At 38.3% G+C, this 20,462-nt stretch overlaps 2 protein-coding genes across 6 annotated transcripts in view; one reads left to right on the top strand and one right to left on the bottom strand.

The window, feature by feature from the left end:
* LOC127157237 (inactive dipeptidyl peptidase 10) overlaps nt 1-1,007 on the top strand; it is a 40,251-nt gene extending 39,244 nt beyond the window's left edge. For all 4 annotated transcript variants that reach the window (XM_051100483.1, XM_051100486.1, XM_051100485.1 and 1 more), the window contains 2 exons: nt 66-139; nt 275-1,007. In XM_051100483.1, coding sequence (XP_050956440.1) covers nt 66-139; nt 275-412 — 212 coding nt within the window. In that variant the 3' untranslated portion in view covers nt 413-1,007. The remainder of the gene's footprint in view (nt 1-65; nt 140-274) is intronic.
* Nucleotides 1,008-3,537: 2,530 nt separating this feature from the next.
* On the bottom strand, nt 3,538-19,951 carry LOC127157238 (inactive dipeptidyl peptidase 10-like). Of its 2 annotated transcripts, XM_051100487.1 has the most exons (26): nt 19,760-19,951; nt 18,029-18,140; nt 17,161-17,256; nt 16,871-16,965; nt 16,316-16,390; nt 15,742-15,794; nt 15,556-15,637; nt 14,360-14,480; nt 14,084-14,238; nt 13,628-13,725; nt 12,380-12,503; nt 11,669-11,707; nt 11,470-11,577; nt 11,309-11,400; nt 11,157-11,204; nt 10,947-11,068; nt 10,781-10,828; nt 8,765-8,863; nt 7,774-7,843; nt 6,796-6,990; nt 6,276-6,330; nt 5,616-5,715; nt 5,235-5,293; nt 4,553-4,625; nt 4,397-4,470; nt 3,538-4,313 (listed from the first exon to the last, which is right to left on the bottom strand). In XM_051100487.1, the coding sequence occupies exons 1-26, from the start codon at nt 19,817-19,819 to the stop codon at nt 4,188-4,190; spliced, it is 2,379 nt and encodes a 792-aa protein (XP_050956444.1). In that variant the 5' UTR covers nt 19,820-19,951; the 3' UTR covers nt 3,538-4,187. The 2 variants fall into 2 exon arrangements, with proteins under 2 accessions (XP_050956444.1, XP_050956445.1); XM_051100488.1 differs by lacking the exon at nt 4,397-4,470.
* Nucleotides 19,952-20,462: the final 511 nt, after the last annotated feature.

The following is a 20,462-nucleotide window of genomic DNA, read 5'->3' as shown; positions in this document are numbered from 1 at the left end:
TGATTGCATTACTCTTTCATTCAGCCAGCTTATAAAAATTTTAAATCTCTCTCTTTTTTCTGCAGCAAATGTTCATTTCCAGCACACGGCTGAGCTCATTAAGAACCTGGTGAGGGTGGGAGCCAATTACACACTGCAGGTACTGAACGTGTGAACTTTGCAGATGGACTTTGGCATCATTGGCGCTGTGTTTTTCAGCATCGGATTGTCTTTTGTTTATCGATGCTTGACTGTAGTCTAGTGTCTGATCATTCTCTGGATGGTTGTTCTCCAGATTTATCCAGACGAGGGTCATTTTCTCTCCAAGAGCAGCGAGCGGCATGTGGCTTCAACGCTGAGCAGCTACTTCAGATCCTGCCTGCAGGAGGAAATGCTTCCCATCAGTGAGGAGGAGGAGGAAGAGGAAGAGTAGAGTGAAGATGAGATGCAGCACACAAACAGACGCAGACACTGACACACACACACACACACACACACATCGGGACAATGAAACACACTGGACAAACATCCAGAGCAGAACACTCAAATAAACAGAGCCAGGAGTGAGTGAGTGTGTGTGTGTGTGTGAGTGTGAGTGAACATGTACATATGCATGTGTGTAACCGTTAGGACGAATGTATGCTTTAGAGCTGTGTGTGAGTGAGTGAGAGAGAGAGAGGGACAATTTCTGGCCTATGGATCATTATCGCTGGAAATGGATTGGAATATTCCACATATCATAAATCACTAATATCTCTGATTGGCTGATGCATTGGCCAATCACAGCACAGACTGTCAGGTGGAGCTGCTCCAGTCAACCACTGCATGGTCCTTTTGCTTTGCTTCACTTCTTTTGCCACTTTCTGTCTGTCAGTATGTTGTCACCTTCCAGAGGAGCTGCGATCGATTGCGTTTCTCACCGTTTCTCCATTTGCTGAAAAGAAACGTAATTTCATCCACAGAAGGCAGGAGGATCTGCGTAAAGAGAGCGAGGCCTCGGTGGCACACGTGCATGCCGCTCTCTGTGTGTGTACGTGCAGTGCATTGTGGGATGGTGCTGCTGTGCGTTGGCCAGAAGAGGGCGTAAAGATGTATTTTTGGACATTCATCAGACGGATCCGCTTACAGACTGTTTTGGATCAGTTTATTTGTATTGCTGACTGTTTAGTTTTACTGTTGGTGGTGGTTGGGGGGGGGGGGGGGGGGGTGGGGGCGAGGGGTTTGGGTTGATTGTTATTGTCCTCTAGTTATGACAGTCATGTCTATAAATAAACAACTAGTCCAAAAACAACACAATTTCATTTTGATGTGATTTTGTTTTTTCCCCATCAGAGTCACTGTGTTTCAGCTGATCGCACGCAGCCGTACCGTCAGCGGGAACGACTGTGGATATCAGACCAGCACAGTCACGCCAACAGCACGATTATGAGAAAACGTTCACAAACAGCCTGGAATGAATGAATGACACATACTTCAGCTCAGTTATTGGAAAAAGACACTCTTTGATTTGTAGTATTGTGGACGTTTGTCACTTCTTTAATATACTGGACAGGATTGTTGGATGAGGAACCCCGTCCTGTGAGTGTCAGGTGTCTCCATTAACCGCTGTGCTACAGGTAAAGATGTGCTTTTGAACGTCACTGAAAATGGCAGTTCATTCACTATTTACTCACCCTGGTGTTTCACTAAAACTGTCTGCTCTACTTTTTTGGCAGCCTGTAGTGACCTTTCTCAGCCTCATCATATCTCAAAATACTCCTGTATCTGTAAGACTGTCCCTGTAACTCGTCCACTGGCCCCCGACAGACCATGTGAAGCAGTTCATATCATGATGGGGCCGCTCAATTTCCAGTCAGTGCAGTGAGATCATTTACAGGACACGTTTACATGTGCTAAAATGATTCACGATGAACTCTGTTATAGGTGTAAAGCAAACAAAAAGCATCGTAAAATGCTTAGTTGTCATGTATGTCAAGTCAAGTAACCGTTATGCAGCGCCTTATACAATACAAACTGTTGAAGCAGCTTCACAGTGTTAAACACAAAAAATAGTATCAGTAATGCAAACAAAATCCAATTCTACTGTAAAGTAGCTCTACAAAGAGAACAATAGTAAACAGTTTTCAGTTAAAGTCAGTTCACTGTTGATTCATTAATGACTATGTAAAGTTCATCAGTTATGAAATGTATATCTGAAGGATTGAAGTCTGTCAAAGAAAACATGAGCTCGTCGAAGTTGTCCAGTCAGTCTGCTGTTTCCCTGCAAGCGTTATTCCTGACCGGAGTTTCTGTTAGTATTTAGTTCCCGTGTGGCAATCCATTATAACTTCAGGTCAGTGGAAATCATGACCTTTTTTGTGTCTCAATAGAGCGTTACTTGAATAAGAATATTTTCAAATAAAGTTACACAAAAAGAGGCTACACCATACTGTCATAAAGATAGGACAAGCTCCAGTAATACAGGAACAAACTTTTTTTTTTTTTTTTTTTTTTTAAAGGTTTCATAATCATTTTATTCCTAAAAATATGATAAACGCTTTTTTTTCCTGATTAAAAAAAAAAGAATAAAAAGAGACATCCAAAATCCTCTAAAAAGGTAAAAGTTAAAGGTAAAAACCTTTAACTGTCAACAAAATCAAATAAGATCCTGAACTTTGCTTTATGTTCTAAAAATATATGCAAATTAGTGAATATTTAATGAGAAATATGCCTCAATTTCATAAACCTTGTAAAACGGTTAATTTAATGTGCTGTGATTATTAGGAAAATATGGAGATTATCTGTCATCGCTGCAAAAAAAGTGACAAAACAGAAAGTGACTATAGATGAGACTGTGCTTTACTGTACTATATATCCACACATATACCAGTAATATTTTGTAGAAAGAGCTTTCAGGTTGCGTTTTGTTGTCTTCAGTGATCTTGTGTTTTTGGCTGATGTCAGCAGCATTAAACATGAAGACGTGTGCTGTAGCACATCTGTCCATTAACACGCAAAGCTACTCAACCAAACACCAACCAAAGTGTGTGTGTGTTCTGTCTAATGGTGTGTTTGCAGGATTCTCAGAGACCAGGAGCATCTCGGGGTTTCACATAACTGTGACGCTTACAAATTAACTGTCAAATCTACGTCTCTAAAGAACTGTGTAGAGCTTTTAGCCGATCAGAAACGTCAGCTCATTCTGCCTGTAAGTGTTTCTGTATTTGAAATTAACATGAGCATTTAGCAGTTACATTTATAAGGTTAAATTGAAAAATTCCTAATACTCAGTTAAGTAATAAACGCTGGTGCCCACACTGGTCTGCATGAACATTTACAGTGGGGAAGAAGGAAAAAAAAAAAACCTTCTTTTTAAGGTCTTTCCAATTCATAGCATTACTAATGACGTGACACACTGCACTTGAATGAGAGTTTTATTTTATTTCGGTTTATGCAGACTAACCGTTATAGTTTTACCAACTAACAGTTATAGTTTTACTAGTTGAATCGATGACACTTTCCTATATATATATACACACCTACAGATATGTTTCATTTTATTTGTTCAGGTTATAAAAGTGCAGATTTTAAGGCTACAATAAAAAAAAAAAAAAGAGAAAATGCTTTTTTTTTTGCAACATTTTTTATATTTTTATATATATATATATAGCTTATAGCTTATATAGTGTCAGATTGCAGTAGTAGTAGAGTTTCTAATCCTAACAAACAGTAAACTGACGGCATGTGAGTTTCAGTGGATTCTCCTGAACACAGATGAAATAAGAAATCGGCATCATCTGACAGAATGACTCACTGATGTTTACAGGATTATTCTTTTAGAGATCATTGGATGGCTGATAAAACACGATTAGAAAGAGCCCAGAAAACCAAAGGACTCGTGATTAGTGCTTCAGCAGGATTCTAGATTGGTAAGTTATAATTATCTAAACATAATCAATAGATCAGTTCAGTACTTGAAACTTGATGTTTTTAATGCCAGTGATTTGAACAGTGTTTCTTTCAGTCTGTTAAGAGAAACACTCGACATCAGTCACGCTGCTGCTAAATAACAGATGTAATGCTAGGGTGAACAAATGATGAAAATTACAAATGACTCTAACAAGTATTTAGAGTGTGTCCTCAGACTCAACTCTCTCTCTGTCTCTTTGTTCAGGTCAGATCGGCATAAACAATGGGCACCATGTTGATTTCCTCCGCCGCACCTGATGCTAGTCGTCATCACCGGTTTCCATGGGAGCAGGTAGATTGTCGTCAAAACACTCTCTGTAGAAGGAGACGAGTGAGTTCAGCATGTAGCTTCTGCTGATGACATCGTGACCCTCGTCGGGGAAGATCTGCACAGAGAACAGAGGTCAGAGGTCAAAGGTTGAACGTGAGGTCAGAGGCGTGCAGGTGCGTGTCAGTGTGAAGGTCCCACCTGTAACCTGTAGTTCACGTTAATCACAGACAGCAGCTTCACTAGTTCTGCAGTGTGTTGAAAATGAACGTTTGCTAACAGATGGGGGGAAAGAAGTAGTCATGTGATGATGCAGCCATTCTGTTTGAAGGTTTATGAGTTGTTTTCTTATCTCACCATCTGCTGTCCCATGTAGAATCAGAAAGCGTAAGTTCTCAGAGCGCGTGATGTTCGGCAGGAGACTGGAGATCTGATGGATACACACACACACACACACACACAATAAAAGTGTGATGCTGAACTCCGTTCACACCATCAGAGGCTCCTGTCGGCTGAGATTCACACAACACTACATTAACCGATGCCATTCAGAACAGCTTTCGTGATGCATAATGAATTAAACATCTAACGTAAAAAAATATAATATATGGCTGGGAAGAAATAACGTTACTTTGTGTGAAAGTGTAGAGAAATGATAGAAACGGCGGAATTGGTTATTTCAGTAGTTATAGTGTGTAGGTTTATTGAAATGAAAAGTTATTGACAGATCATGTGCTCTAATTAATGTGCTCTTGTTAATAAACAAAACAGTTCTATCATTTGTAGTTTAAGAGTTATCTGATGGACAGGAGACGATCACGTGCTTCACTGACCGCGGCTGCTCAATTAGATAAAGTTCTCATCTTTGTTGTGTTGTTGGACGTCCACATTGTGACAAAATAGTCGTTATTCACCAGTTTATGGTAAAATAAATGAGATTGTGTTGCTGGTGGTGTGAACGTGTCTTTACAGAGACACCAATGATCTAAATATCACATATATTTATGTCTCAAATGATAAAGCAGCAACAACATCTTACCTTGTATTTGAGCTCATTCTGTAGAGGGAATCCAAAGTATCGCTCTGTAAAGGCTGAAGCTGCATAGAGAAACAGAATAAACACACTAGTGAGAATGTGTGTGTTTACAGGTTTATCCTCCATTATGAGGACCAAATATCCCTACAAGGATAGTAAAACCTGATTTTTTTTATTATTTTTTTTTTTTTTACATTGTATGTCCGTTCAGCGGTCCCCATGAGGAAAAAAGTTATTAAAAATACTAAATGATGTACTAAAACATAAGTCTATGGCAAGTCCCCGCAGAGCTGTACAAATATGAGTGTGTGTGTGAGAGTGTTGTGTTCATGGTGAATGTGTGTTTATGCTGTGTGTGTGTGTGTGTGTGTGTGATGAATGTACCGTAGAGCCGCCAGTCAAACACTGGACTCAAAGCCGCGCCGCAGCAGAGTTCAGAGTCGTGCGAGAGCAGCAGAATGGAGCTCTGGAAGCCGCCATATGCCTACACACACACACACATATATATATATATATATATATATCTGATGTGTGCAAAACACTTCTGAGATCGCTTCACAAAAACACTAGGTTTTGATCTTGCAGAGCCCGTCTCTATTTCTGTAATAGTCAAACTGTAAATATAGTCTCTTCAGGTATTTTTTATCTTCATTTGTCTGATAGAGATGCAGTTTTTTGGAGCAATTTATTTAAGTCTGTAGAGTGTAAAGTTACATATAATTATTATTTGACTTGACAGTTTTATGCCTCTTGAAGTTTCCGTCAGACACGTAAAGGATAGATGGCATTCTGTCATCATTTCTTCTCCATCATGTCGTTCCAAACTTGACTGACTTTCTTCTGCAGAGCACAAGCAGATATTTTGAGAAATGTGTTTTTGTCCATTCTCTAAAAGTGAGCTTTCTTCAAAATGTCTTCATCTGTGTTCAGCAGAAGGAAGAAAGTCACACAGCGTTGGAACGACTTGATAGAGCCTGACTGATGAAAATATTTGAATGTGTGAGTGAACAATCGCTTTGATGATTCTGGTGCGACTGACCTCACCTTGCCAAAAACGCCAACTCTGCCTCCGTCAATATACGGCTGATCCGTCAGATACCTTCCGTAAAATAAACACACAACTGTAATGGTAATATGTGGAAAAAACTCATTTAAGATCACTGTTTTATCCACAGTAGCAGAGATGATGAATGAGAACTGATTCTTCATGTGAATTTCACAAACCCCTCCACATGCGTATTCAAAACCAGTTTCTACATCTCTCCCATAGAGTCCTGCGCAAAAGGACATCGACTGCAGAAACATTTGTTTTAAGATGGTTATTTTCCTTTACTGTGGCAGTAGGAAATATCAGTTTTAACTTTCATACAAAACAAAGAATTCAGTGAATTATTACATCACTTAAGGTATTTTATTGTATTGTATTTTATTTTTTTAATATTTCTTTCTAGCACACTGGATCAAAGGATATAAAACGTCTTTCATGTTTTTGTGAAGCTTCTAATGTCTCTCAGACTTTTTTACAGTAGATGGAGATTTAAGTTTTACGCCTCAGCGAACTCACTTTAAAACAGAGAGCAGGTCCTCCGTCTCCACGAGTCCCAAACGCTGGTAAACGTCGTGTAGGATCTGCTGGCCCTGAAAACCGCTTCCCCTGCCGTCCAGCCGGGCCACAATCACATCATCACAGCCGACCAGCACATCGGCCCAGTCTAGACGAAAACGCTCGTTCACCTGCTGTCCACCGGGATCAGAGTCACTGACACACACACACACACACACACACACACAGAGGTCAGAGAGTTGGGCACTGATGTGGCTTGACCATCTCTAGATACTGGATCTATCCATACTAGTGATGTTCAAAACCTGCTTCTTTAAAAAAAAAAAAAAAAAAAAAATAAAAAAAGATCTAGGAGAGAAATTTCTCTCTCACTGATTATTTTTGGTGAGTAAAATAGTTTTTAATATTTCAGCAATCAATCAATCCAGCAATAAATAAATAAATGCATAAAAGTGTTGGTATCCAGGTTGCTTAATAGCCTTCTTAATAAAACAAATCACTTTAGACCTGAAATTTTTTACATTGTAGTTAGAGACATTAATGAACACTTGCGTGTGTTCACATCGGAGTGTTGATGATTATTTTGCACTGATTTCTACACAAGGACTTCAGGAATGTAAATAATCTTGTGAATCGTAAAACTCTGTAGGTCAAATTATCCAAAGATGCAGTGAATGGCTGTTGAATCCAGCTGGTTATAATAGTATAGATCCTCTTCATATCCTTAATGAAATCTTAAAGTTCCTGCTGTATACTAATGTCTGTGTCAGCATTATTCCCAACTGAACATGAATGACATCTGTAAGAATATCTACATCTTTACCAGTGTGATGAATCTCACTAACTGAACCTCACTTATCCAGGTAATTGTAACACAAGAGTTCAGTACTGCAGTCAATCTATTGTGTCAAATGAGGCTTTTATGTGTTTATATATATATATATATTTGTGTGTGTGTGTGTGTGAGTGAGCTCTTACAGCAGCAGCAGGAGCGGATGGCGTTTACCCTCTTCAAACTGCGGAGGGAAGCTGAGCTCGAGTCTCAGTGCTGTAAACGCAGTAAACATACATCAGTCACTTACAGCAAAAACACAACCAGAACTAATCATGTTAAAGTACATTCAAACTGTAGGCAATCTGGAAAAGTGCTGATCATCGTGTCAGGGTTTAAGCAGACGTACACTCTTCTCCTTGACATTAATTCTCAGTTTAAGCATAAACCTATTTTGATCAATTGAAACAAACATCATTTTGCTTCTCCAGTAAATGTATCTTGATTTAAAAATGTTTAAAGTTTTTCAGTTGGACAAGAAGACACTAATACTGGCGAAGAACAGCACTTTTTCTAGTCCTCTTAAGGTTGCTGTAGAAGTTAGGGTTAGGGTTAGGGTTTAGTTTAGTTCCCAAAGAGCAGTTTGTTTCAAATCTCTCTTCTGGATCAAATGTGCCAGTGTCATTTTCCTGCGACGAGGTTGAGGTTGTTCTTCACATGCTCTTCGTCAGTCCTGTTGTAGCATGTGAGATCTTGGTTGAGCAGTCAGACATCCACAGAGGAGGTTTCAAATATTTGGACTGGGTTTATTGTTGACTCGTTCGCTATGTTGTCTTCAGTTTGGTTTACCTGCATCTTCATGTCCGATGGATGTTATCCCGGTTAAGATGACTTCAGTCAGAATCTCCCATTATTAAATAGCAATACTGGGTATTTTTCTTTCTTTCTGGTGTAATGTGGGTGTTTGGGGAAAAAGTTCAATCCAATCCATAAGATAGTGTTGTGGGTCTGGAGTTCGTTGCATGTTACTATTAACCTCTTTTCTCCAGACCTTACATTGGCTGTTGGTCAGATTAGTTTCAGTTATGATCTAAGATAAAAATCTTGTTGTCACTTTCTGTTGTTGCTTTATTTCCTGTTGTGGTGATGATGATGATGATGATGATGATGATGATGGTGATGACATTGACTTCATACCCTGGTTGTTAATCTGTAAATTCCTGATTTGTCTAACTGGAGTTTGTTTCTTTCTGAGAAATTCCCTGATCCCCAGACCAGCATCTACAGTCACGTGATCTATAGAGCAGAAGAGAAAGAAAACAAGACAGCTTAAGGTTCAGTGTATCCTGCCATTTTATGAGATACTAACAAAAAGAAATTATAACATTTATTTTAGGGCCATTGGCTTTATCGACAGAACAGCACAGAGTAAACAGCTGAAAGAGGGAAGAGTTTGCCTGTAGTGCGCTATGAAAACGTTTTATTCTTTTCCAGATTCTGATGTGTTTTCCATTTTTAATGTTGTTAATTTATTTTGAATAGTTCAATACAATTTAATACTTATAGAATTTTATTAAAAAATGTAATAAAAAGAATGTCTAAGGAAGTGAATGCATACTTTATCAATTTAATAATTTATAAAAATGTTAACAATGGTTTATTTTTTCCAGAAATTTTGTTGTCTGTATTCTGAATATTAATAATCAAATGAATACATAAACAATCTTTTAAAATGTAAAACAAACATGTTTTGGCAAACAAAGTGCAACAGAGTTTCAATTACTATTTAGAACATTGATGAAAATTGTGATGTTCTTTAAAAATTGTTCCAATAAACGTATTGTATTATTATCAGTGTTGAGTGTAACACATTACAAGTAACACAAGTTACGTAATATTACTTTTGCCAAGTCACTAGTAAAGTAACGCATTACTTTTTAATTGACAAGAAAATATCTTTTTCAAATTACAGTTACTTTTCCCCCCATTTATTGATTAAAAGCTCTCCTGTCTCCATGTTGAGAGAAATCAGGAGTAAGATATTAGTTGTAGAATAAATGTGAACATGCATTAATTCATCTCATTCACAAAAAACTGATTCAGTATTCCTTAAAATGAATAAAAACAGTGTAATTCAACTCAGAATATGACGTAAACCTGCAATAATTAAATATGTTAAATAATACAAATATCCTTTATTCATTTAATACCATTTTATTAACTGATGTCTTTGCTGCCAACCTTCGATGATGAAGTTCAACCATACTAATAAGCAAAAATAACTCAATATAATCTAACATTTGTTTTTTCTTTTTTTTTTTATTGCTGAAGAGTTGATATTTTTTCTTCTGCGGTCTACTGTACAGACGTGAATTTACTTTTCTCAAAGCCTGAGGCTTTTGGTGTGAAAAGGCTTTTACATTTGCCAAAAATAGAACTTTTTATATTAAAAACAAACAATCAAGCCCTGCCCAGATTTAAAAAGTAATGCAAAAGTAAAGTAACGCATTACTTACCATAAAAAGTAACTAAGTAACGTAATTAGTTACTTTTTTAGGGACTAACTCAATATTGTAATGCATTACTTTTAAAAGTAACATATTATGTGTAACTTGTATTACACTGATTATTATTACTTTCATTAGTATTGTAACATTCTACTTTACAATAGTATAATCTCTTACAGTTTCTTTAAGTTAGGCCAAACTTTTATTTTGGCGGTTTGTCATGATGACGTTTGTGTTCCTGAAGATCATTTGTAGCCTACTTGAGCTAACTTTTTAATTTTACTGAACTTTTACATAGTGCTTTTAACCATACAGATTGTGTCAAAGCAGCTTTACAGTATTAAATAGGAAAAATAGTGTGTAATAATGCAAAAGGAAAATAGTAAACAGTTTTCAGTTAAAGTCAGTTCAGCACTGAGTCAGTGATGTCATCGTCCAGCTCAGTTCAGTTCAGACAGCATCTGTGCAATCAAATCAACGATATCGCTGGAAATGAAGTGTCCCCAACTAAGCAAGCCAGAGGCAACAAACCAAAACTCTGTCGGTGACAGAAATGGAGAAAAAAACTTAGAAACCAGGCTCAGTCGGGGGGCCAGTTCTGAGACATAAAAGAGGTTCCTGTGAACGAGCAGCACTTATCTGTCGCTCCACCACAGATCTGATGAAGAACAGTCATTTGTGTGTGTGAATGTGTGTTTGGACTCACCGCTCATGTTGCTGAGAAGGTGCACAGTGGTTTTGGGGATTCCTGGACCTGAACGTGAAATATGGATTGTTAAAAGAAATCTTCAGGCACTTTTGCAAACCAGAATGAGGCAGGTTCATGATAAATGCAAAGTGATGGTCTGTGTGTGTGTGTGTGTGTGGTTTACCCCTGCAGTTCAGCAGGACGGCTCGTCTGTCTGGACTCACTGACGCTTCATAGAATGAACAGTGAGGTTTAAACACAGAACAGCTCAAGCACTCGCGATGGAACGGGTCCACTGTGCTGACCCTGGGGGGTCAAAGGTAATGCAGCTGTAACGTGAGTTAATCAGGAAAAATATAAAAAGGGAGGTCTGTGCAGCATCAGTGTATCTCACCTGTACAAGTGTCTGTGACTGAATCCAGCTTCATTACTGAGAAAATATCTGCATGGAAACACACGACATGTTAGATATCTGACGGAATGTGTGTTTATGTGTGAGAGAGGGAGTGTGTGTGTGTGTGTGTGTGTGTGTATGTAGTGACTCACACTGTGTTCCACTTTTCATCATAGGTCAGGATTTCTGTCACCTCCCAGCTTCCTGAGGTCAGGTATCGCATGCTGATCTGTTCACCTTCAGACTGAAAGCAGGAGATTTTAGATCCATGTGAATTATGTTTGTTGTCTGTGTGGCTCGTGTGCTTTTATACCTGCTCTGACATCATAGTGAGGTGTCTAAAGGATCCGTGGCCTCCACATCTGAGGGGCGATGTTACTAAAAATGTTTCTCCACCTTTAGAGAAAGCTGGTTTTTCATTCTAGACCAATCAAATGAGAACATCAGATTATTTCAAATCAATGTCCTGTTTAATGTAAATAAATGAGATAAAATCTAAAATTGCGTAATACCTGTCTGTCGATCCATTTGTCCGATGTCATGACATGCTTCTGCAGTGAGAGACCAAAACCAGCGTGTTTGCATATGATGTACATAAGTGTGTGTGTGTGTGTGTGTGTTATAGGGTTGTGTGCCACTTAGAACTGAATTGAGGTTAGGGTTAGGGTTAGAATTCTGAAGAATTCTGAAGAATTAGAATTCTAAATTTGAAGTGAGGCAGCAACTAGGATAAAGTATTGCAATTCAAAGTACAATTAAAAGAAACTGATTCACAGAAATTCTGTAAAACTGCAATTTAACTAGAAGTTTGTCAGGACTTCAAATGTTAATTTGTAAAAGTCTTGTTTATAATTTAAAAAGACTGGAAAAGTTTTTAAGGGTTTTAAAACAGACAGACAGACAGATGCACAAACTGTATATAGACAGTTCACTTGTATTACCATGAATGGGAGAAACTGCAATGTGCAATATGGCAGAAAAAGTCCTGCCTTCTAATAAAAGAGCAGTTTCAGTATTTCTCCATTCAGTGGTTCAGAGTTGGTTTTGCATGAGCTAAATAATTACCCAGAGACGTCACCATTATGACTACCAAGAGAACTGACTTTCCTAGAATGGGACTTTGACAGACAGGCAGTAGATCACTTAATTTCCCAGAATTTCTGTAAGTTAAATAACAGTAATTTCCTGTCATTCCATTCAATGAGACATGCGATGTAACTCACCGTCACACATTTCCCCGTGTGTGTGTAGCAGCGTGTGAGTATGGAGGAGTTCTGGGGACGGTTTAACCAGCGTACAGCGAGACACTCGTCCGTCACCCACTGCACCATGCTGATGTAGAGGTCACTGCACACACACACACAGGCCGGTCCCCACAATGTCAAAAATTTCAGGTTTTACTATCCTTGTGGGGACATTTGGTCCCCACAATGTAGGAAAAACAAGTACACACACACACACACACACACACACAGACAGACAGACAGAGCAGGCTGTAAGCTCAAACTCACAAACACACATTATGAACTATGAAACTAAATATGGAAAACATGAAACGGTCTTATTAAAGTTTTATTAAAGCTAATGTAATAAGTCTTATTAAAGATTTTCACACCAGATTTACTTGTCTTCCATGGCTAGAGCAGGAATGGAGTTATCAGTGTTTTAGCATGTAAATACAAACCTGATGTTGTTGTAGTAGAATGGCGTAGTTCTGACTAAACTAACATCAGTGTGATCTTCTGCTTGTGTCGTGACAATCAGCGCTCATCTTGTTTTGCCTATGGGTTGCTGCATGTGAATCGACATTCAGTGTTTGTTACAACGACTCCTGTGATTGTGATGTTGTTTAAGTACATTTACTACATCTCTGCATTGAAAAGCACCTTTTATTATGTGTATGTATATACTGAGGAACCACAATTAATACACGTGTGTGTGTGTGCGCGTGAGTGGGGGTTCGCGTTTGGTTTATATATACTGGTGGGGACTTAAACCTGAATACACACAGACTCATGGGGACTCGTGTCACGGTGGGGACCTAGATTGAGGTCCCCATGGATACAAAAGCTTATAAATCATCCAGAATTAGTTTTTTTGAGAAAGTAAAAATGCAGAAAGTTTACTGTGAGGGCTAGGTTTAGGTGTAGGGTTGGTGTAGGGCAGGGGTCACCAAACTTGTTCCTGGAGGGGCCGGTGTTCTGCAGAGTTTACCTCCAACTTTCCTCAACACACCTGCCTGGAAGTTTAAGTATACAAAGTAAGACCTTGATTAGCTGGTTCAGGTGTGTTTGATTAGGGTTGGAGCTAAACTCTGCAGGGATACCGGCCCTCCAGGACTGAGTGTGGTGACCCCTGGTGTAGGGTGACAGAAAATATGGTTTGTACAGTATAAAAACCATTACGCCTATGGAAAGTCCCTACAATGATAGCTGACCAGATGTGTGTGTGTGTGTGTGTGTGTATGGTACCTTCTCTGTAAGTTGTCGGGATGCAGGAGTTGTGTAGCATGTGTGGATCCGTTCACATTGATCACATGCAGCGTCACTTCAGGATTCATCTGTCCAGCCTGTTGCACACACAGTGAAATGAAGTGAAATCAGTGTTCTGTTGTTCAGTGTTACAGCCATAACTAACAGTAACTAACTAGTTGTAACTCAACAGTGGATTTTGAGGGATTTGTAACACATAGACTGGATGCAATGAACCAAAATAGCGACTTTTATTTAAGTTTCTCTGATGCTGTTTGACTGTGTTAGCGTCTATTTCTATGTCAGTTGTGTGACACCAGCACTGGATTAACAACATCAATGTCTAGATTTTAGGCAACCTACATTTTTGACGAAACTATATTAATATGTGAGCTGCTAATCTTTTCTAAGATTCAGCTGTAGGATTCAGGATGAGACAGACTGTTGTCCGCGTACCTTCGGATATGGATACTGTTGTGCGCGAGGGTAAAGCGTTCCTGTGAAATGTGGCAGCTGCATGTTGGGCACCAGAGTGTCGTTGATGGTGAGAAATGCCAGACTGGAGCCTGATGGAGACCACCAGTGAGCAGCTGAAGAGTGCAGGACCTCCTCTGGCAAAGAAACGGCAAAGATTAGGCTCGGCTAATCAGAGAAAGCCAGTAAAATAATAACAAAAACAACTGCAATGGCACAGCTTGTGTTGTTCATAACAATGTGATGATAATGTGTTACCCTCATAAAGCCAGTCAGTTATTCCATTAAATATGAGCCCATCTCGCCCCGATGACGTCAGCCTGAGAGAACTGCTCTTCACATCTGGCTGATAGTAAATATTATTCTCAAATATGTACACCTGAGACAGAGAGAGAACGAGCTGAGATGACGCCACGCTCGTGGACGAATGCCACTCTCAGGAAAGAGCAAGAAGGAGTTTCAAATAGCTGCTAGTATCATGATCTCACAGCTGTCAGTCAATCAAAGCATTTTGTTTCAAGTCTTTCCTAAATATATGTTTGTCCAGCAGATGTCCTCAGTGCAGTATTTTGTGAATCATTTTGTGTAGCATTTGGCTCAACTGATTCAGAAATATTTCGCCATTACTCTTGATTCCTAACACCTCAGGATCATATAATTGCTCTTTCCAGCTGTGTTTTGACTGCAGCGTAATGAAAATACTGTCAGGCACTTTACTTGCTGGTTTAAATGTGTATTACAGCACCAATAGTGTTTATCTGTTACTGTTGTTTCTTACAAGATTTCACCTTTGACATAATGTAGTACATACAGGGATTGTTAGAGTTTCTAGCTCTTTTCGTGTGATCAGTTTCTTGCTGAAAATGTGAGCTTGTGATTTCGGTTTGTTGCTGGTCCAGTTGGTGGACCAACATAACCATGCTGTTACATGTGTGTTCTTTCTGACAATGCTTGATCTTTCTTGCTGGTTAGATCGACGATCAGGGTTGCAGTGTAATTTTAAATAATTTTAGGCTACTCACATTATAAATTCATATTTGCATAAATTATGTATTTTCAATTCAAAATGATGACATTTGTCTAAAAAAAAATCAAGTAGTTAGCAACCCTGCATGTTCCTGCTATTCTTTAAAGATTTCTGTCGTAAGATGTGTCAGACATTAATTTAATAAACATTTAATGATTAAATGTTTATTAAATTAATGCTGTGAAGCATTAAAAAATAAATATTATGCATTATGAGCAAATAGGAGACTAAATTTAATGCTGCTGTTGACATTTAAATTTTAATTGTATGCAACAGCTGTAATAGATTTAGTTCAGTTGTGCAGAGGTATTTTTCTTCCAAGCCCCTACTAATTTCTGACTCGTGGCTGGGGGGGAGCCTATGTCTTGCACACCCTCCACCTAATGTGCATATAAGAAATGAGAAGCACCCTGTGTCTTTTACTCACCAGCTGTTGACCGTGATTTCCCCATGATGCAAACTGTAATACACAATCGGAGACTTCCGGAGCATTCAGTTCATGCACTTCCCTGCAGTCACACACACACAGAAAAAGAGAAGTACACCTTCATCACATAACATTCACATAAATAATAGTTCTCCTATGCACATTACCTGTCTGTATGTGTAATACCGTGTTTGTAAGTTGTAGATCAAGTATGATGCAAGATGGGAGTATCGATAAACCTAAAAACAACACAAATGAAATGAAGTAAATCCAAAATTGTTTAGACCGGACAAAACACTATGCCAAACATAACATTCATGACAACATAATGCATGTAACTGAAATTAATTTTATGTATCCTCCTGACTTCCAGCTATGGAGTTGTGTCCTCTAGAGGACATTACATTTTAACTAATTTCTCTGTGATCTTACATGGCACAGTCTGGATGTCCTTTAAAGAGCACACACAGGGCTTTTTAGAGATACCAAATGTTTGGAAGTTGCACCATGACCACTTCCTCTCCTTCGTCTTTAAAAATGTCAGACATTAATTTAGTGATTAACTTTAACAGCCTTATGGAAATGTGAATAAAATATTTTGTAATGATCATTTAAATAATTTTTAAATTGTTTGTGATAAATTAACATCTCAGGAAAATTTTATGGGGTTTCAAATCAAAATATGACATAGGCCATTGATTTCTTCCATGTCCACTGTAGAGAACATCATATACAGTATATATAAAACTTGACCTCTGACCTTTCTAACATCATATGCCAGTAACACATAGTTAAGATCTGGTGATACAGCAGACTTGGAGGCCTTGAACTCTGCCTGTGTGGAAAATCAAACAAATGATAACAAACGGTTATTCTTCAACAATTAATATTATGATGCTGAAGTGTTAAAATGTGATGTGTGACTATTAATTGTGAGTTTAATATATTAATGACTTGAAATTGCTGCTACACATTGCATATTGAAATTAATTGTTATACATTCCAAAACACAACAGCTTAGTCTAAACTTTTTTTAAGGGACATGTTTTGGATTCAGGGTGCACATTTTAGGTTCATACTGTACATTTCCTCCTATCAGCTATTGTTTTTTTTATGCCATTTTTAGATTTCAGAATAAAAGAACAAGTTGGCAAATATGGTACGTGGTCTGTTTAGGGTCATAGTGTCCACAGTAGGCTTCCATGTTGCATGTTTGTGGCATAAGAAATATTTTTTCTACTCTTGCACCTGTTTGAAAAGTTCACTGCAGTTTTCCCATTTGAAATATTTGTTTCATTTGTATGACATCACTCACAAATGTGGTGTTTTTCATTAAAACCTCCGTCTGATTGGTCTCCATGTTCAGCATCTTTAGATCTCCGTCTCTGTCCTTGTAGATGAGTCGTTGAGCTGAAACATATTCACGCAAACATACAGCACATGCTTTAAACAGCAGCGTGAGTCCGATATTCAGATTCAAGGGTTAGGATTGTTTTATAGAGTCTACATTTATGTGTTAACTGCTGTGTGTGTCTGTTTGACAGGTCTCGCTGCTGCAGAATGCGAACTGAGATTGAGATGGAGGTTGTCAGTGATCTTTCTCACCAGAAACCCACTGAGCTTCGAGATCGTGATCCTGCAGCTCACTGGAGAAAAGATCATCCAGGGTTAGACAGGGTCCCAGAGTATGGTGAGCATCGCCTGAGATCACACACACACACACACACACACACACACACACACACACACACATTTTGTTTTTGTGAATTGTGGGGACTTTCCATAGACTTCTATAGATTTTATACTGACCAAACGATGCTGTCTATCCCCTAATCCATCCCTAACTCTAAACCTACCCCTCACAGAAAACATGTTTGCATCGTTACACTTTCAGATAAACACCATTTACTATTTTTAATAATTTTTTAACATTGTGGGGACCGCAGGCCGGTCCTCACAATGTCAAAAATTTCAGGTTTTACTATCAAAGTAGCAAAAACAAGTACACGCACACACACACACTTGCATGAGCATGTTCAGGGTTAAAGTTACCAATGCCACATGAAGAAGTGCTTTTCATGCTTCTTATGACTCCACTGAGGTCCATGTTAAAGGTCTACATGGACTAGCCTGAGACTGTTTAACCTGACCAGTACTGAATCTGAATTTGCTCACTATGTTTGAAAATAACATGTAATTCCTTAAAATCAGGAAATTATTTGCCATTTTATCCTATTTTTTTATTTATTTTGCTTTCTCAGTGTATTTGTGGGTTTTGGTTCTTTTGCTGTTGTGATCTGTGAGAAACTTTAAAATAACTGAAATAATTTGGTGAAGTTATGTATGGAAGTGTAACGTGACAAAAAGTTACCCGAAGCTGACTTAAACTGCACAGTTTTGTGGCTCGTTCGGGTGACAGACATCTGCTTCTACTCTGTGAATGAATGTTTACTGACACCGGAAACACACAGACCTTTAGACAGCAGAAAGATGGATAATCCGATCAGCGACAGCACAAACGCAATGACCAGAAGTGAGATTCCCACTCCCTTCCAGTTCATCTCAGTGGAAATGCTTCCCACATCCTACAGACAGAGAGAAAGAAAAATTCCAACATTATTAGTCCATTTGATAATGCATTTTTTATACTATTATACTATTTTACTATTTAAAATTAAACCCATTTTTAATCATTTAGAAGAATCAAAATGCAGCATAATAAATGACGAAAGCAAGAAAATAATCAGATTGTCTATTTAAATTACACTGGTTATATGTATTTATGAATATTCACAATACAGACCTTAATTGGAAAATGTGGTCACTGATTTGATGTCAAATTAAGGATGCACTTTGGACATTAATGATGCATTTATCATCTTTTTGAACCAAGCATGCCTGGAGTTTGTTGTATGTTTTCTTGTGTGTTTTAGATCCAATCATTGTCTGTCAGTTTTTGGCCTTGCTGTTCTCGGTGTCCTGTGTTTATATATTTGTGTCTTCAGATCTGTGATTCAGCCCGTGTTTAAACGAAAGATGCACCTCTGTACCCGCAGTCTTCATCCCATCTGTAGTATCTGTGTACTAATGGGCCAAAATGATGTTTTAATTATAAAGCTAACCAAATAAAAGCTGCTCTAGATATATTATTTTCTTAGAAACTGAGAACTTTTCACTTGAAAGCATCAGTGTGATGTGTGCTTGTGTTTAGACTGAATCTGATTGACTTTGTTCTATTTTTAATTACATACTGAACACTATTTGTTTCTCAAAATCATAACCCTGTACAGCTCAGTTTTTTCTCTCTCTTGAATTCTGACAGAATGAGCCAGACTTTGAATTAATGCATCTGATAAACCAACACAAATTTACTTTAATGAAAAGAAGCTGCACTGTGTTTGAAAGCAGTGTTATTTAGAAGCAGACAAAGTCAAAAACCAAAGTCCAAATCCATTTGTGTTTCAGGATTTAGGGCATTAAGACCATGTTAAGGCATTTGACTATGAGTACTGGGCATTATGCCATCATTTGTTCGGTTATATAACTACTTTGAAATAAAGTCATCCATTAACAATACGTCATTTTAGTCAGACTAAACTTTTAAAAGCATGATCTGTATGATCAGCTCTTCTAAGCCTTTGTTAATACAGATGAGGAAGAGTTGAAGCACTTTAGATCTCAGAGTAAGTGCAGTGACATACAACTCCTATTTCTTTTATTAGCAACAACAAAAACCTGTATAAACACACACATACGCCGCAGGTTCCTTCATGCTCTACATTTAGATGCACTCAGTAAGTTTGAGTGAGTCTCATTAATGATTGAATGAAAGTCCTCTGACGTCTCCCTCGGGATCGGCCTGACCTTCATCCAGTTAAATCTTTAATCTGTGGAGCGCTTTAACCTAACATGAGCTATTTTATTTTGTACTAACCATGGTGGCAAACTATCCCTGTGTGCAAAAATAGTGATCATATATGTTGTTAATTGTTTCATTTTTTTAAATTAGAGAATGAGTTCAAGGTTTGCCCGCTAGTTTATAACACTGACATTATGTAGTACATCTGTCCTTTTAGAGAAAAACTTGAATTGATGCAGTGCAGGAAGGTTGTTTCCAAAAAGTTTTAAAGAAGCTTCTCTACAGTCACACAAACGGCCTTGATTATTTCTTTAGCACATAATGATGAGCAGAACTCTTCCTCACCTTCACATCGATGGATGAGCGCCTCTGGCAGTGGTTGGACACTCCAGCGGTCTGATTCATGTTGTCTTCTTTTTTCCAGCAGTTAATCGCAGTGAAGTGGATACTGGTGCGACGCTCCGAGCGTGTTATCCAGCTCTGATGAGCACGTCACTGCAGCTCTCGATCAGCATCCAGCTGCACGTCAGCGATGCACCAGATGCAGAACCATCTGTGTGTTGACACGAGTGCAGAATCACCATAAACATCAGTCTGCTGGATTATGGCAGTACGCTCAGTGATTTACACAAGTAGGACACGGGCCAACAAATAATCTCAAACAAGCAGTCCATACAAAAAAAAAAAAGTAGCAATAAGAAACTATAATAATGACTATATTTAAAAAAGGAGAGGCGGACAGTGAGAATGTGGAATGTAGGGGGAGAAGAGAGGAAGAGAGGAGAAAAACAGTATAAATGTCTCTTTTCTCTCAGTCTCTCTTCTTAGATTTCATCTTCTCTTAGTCCTTTCTCGTTTGGTTTTCTTCTGTCACTCCTTTCTCTTGCTCTCTGATGTCTCTCATCTTGTCCTTTTGTCTCACATGCTCTCCTCTCACCTCTCTAACGTGTCTTTCTCTTTTCTAAAATATTTTTAAAAATTACTCAGAAAGGGTGCATGTATTTAACGCAAAGTTCATCAAAAACAGTAATATTGTAAAATATTTATA

The sequence above is a fragment of the Labeo rohita genome, unplaced genomic scaffold (genome assembly GCF_022985175.1).
Source record: "Labeo rohita strain BAU-BD-2019 unplaced genomic scaffold, IGBB_LRoh.1.0 scaffold_102, whole genome shotgun sequence".
In the NCBI taxonomy this organism is placed as follows: domain Eukaryota; kingdom Metazoa; phylum Chordata; class Actinopteri; order Cypriniformes; family Cyprinidae; genus Labeo; species Labeo rohita.
The sequence above is the reverse complement of the archived record's forward strand: the minus strand, read 5'-3'. Positions and strand labels throughout refer to the sequence as shown.

Excerpts from the sequence above, each read along its gene's own strand:
- LOC127157238 (XM_051100487.1), bottom strand. The coding sequence starts at position 19,819 with ATGAATCAGACCGCTGGAGTGTCCAACCACTGCCAGAGGCGCTCATCC. Across the intron at positions 17,257-18,028 it reads CATCTTTCTGCTGTCTAAAG|GCGATGCTCACCATACTCTG; the intron begins GTCTGTGTGTTT and ends GTGTGATCTCAG. Across the intron at positions 10,829-10,946 it reads CGTCCTGCTGAACTGCAGGG|GTCCAGGAATCCCCAAAACC; the intron begins GTAAACCACACA and ends TTTCACGTTCAG.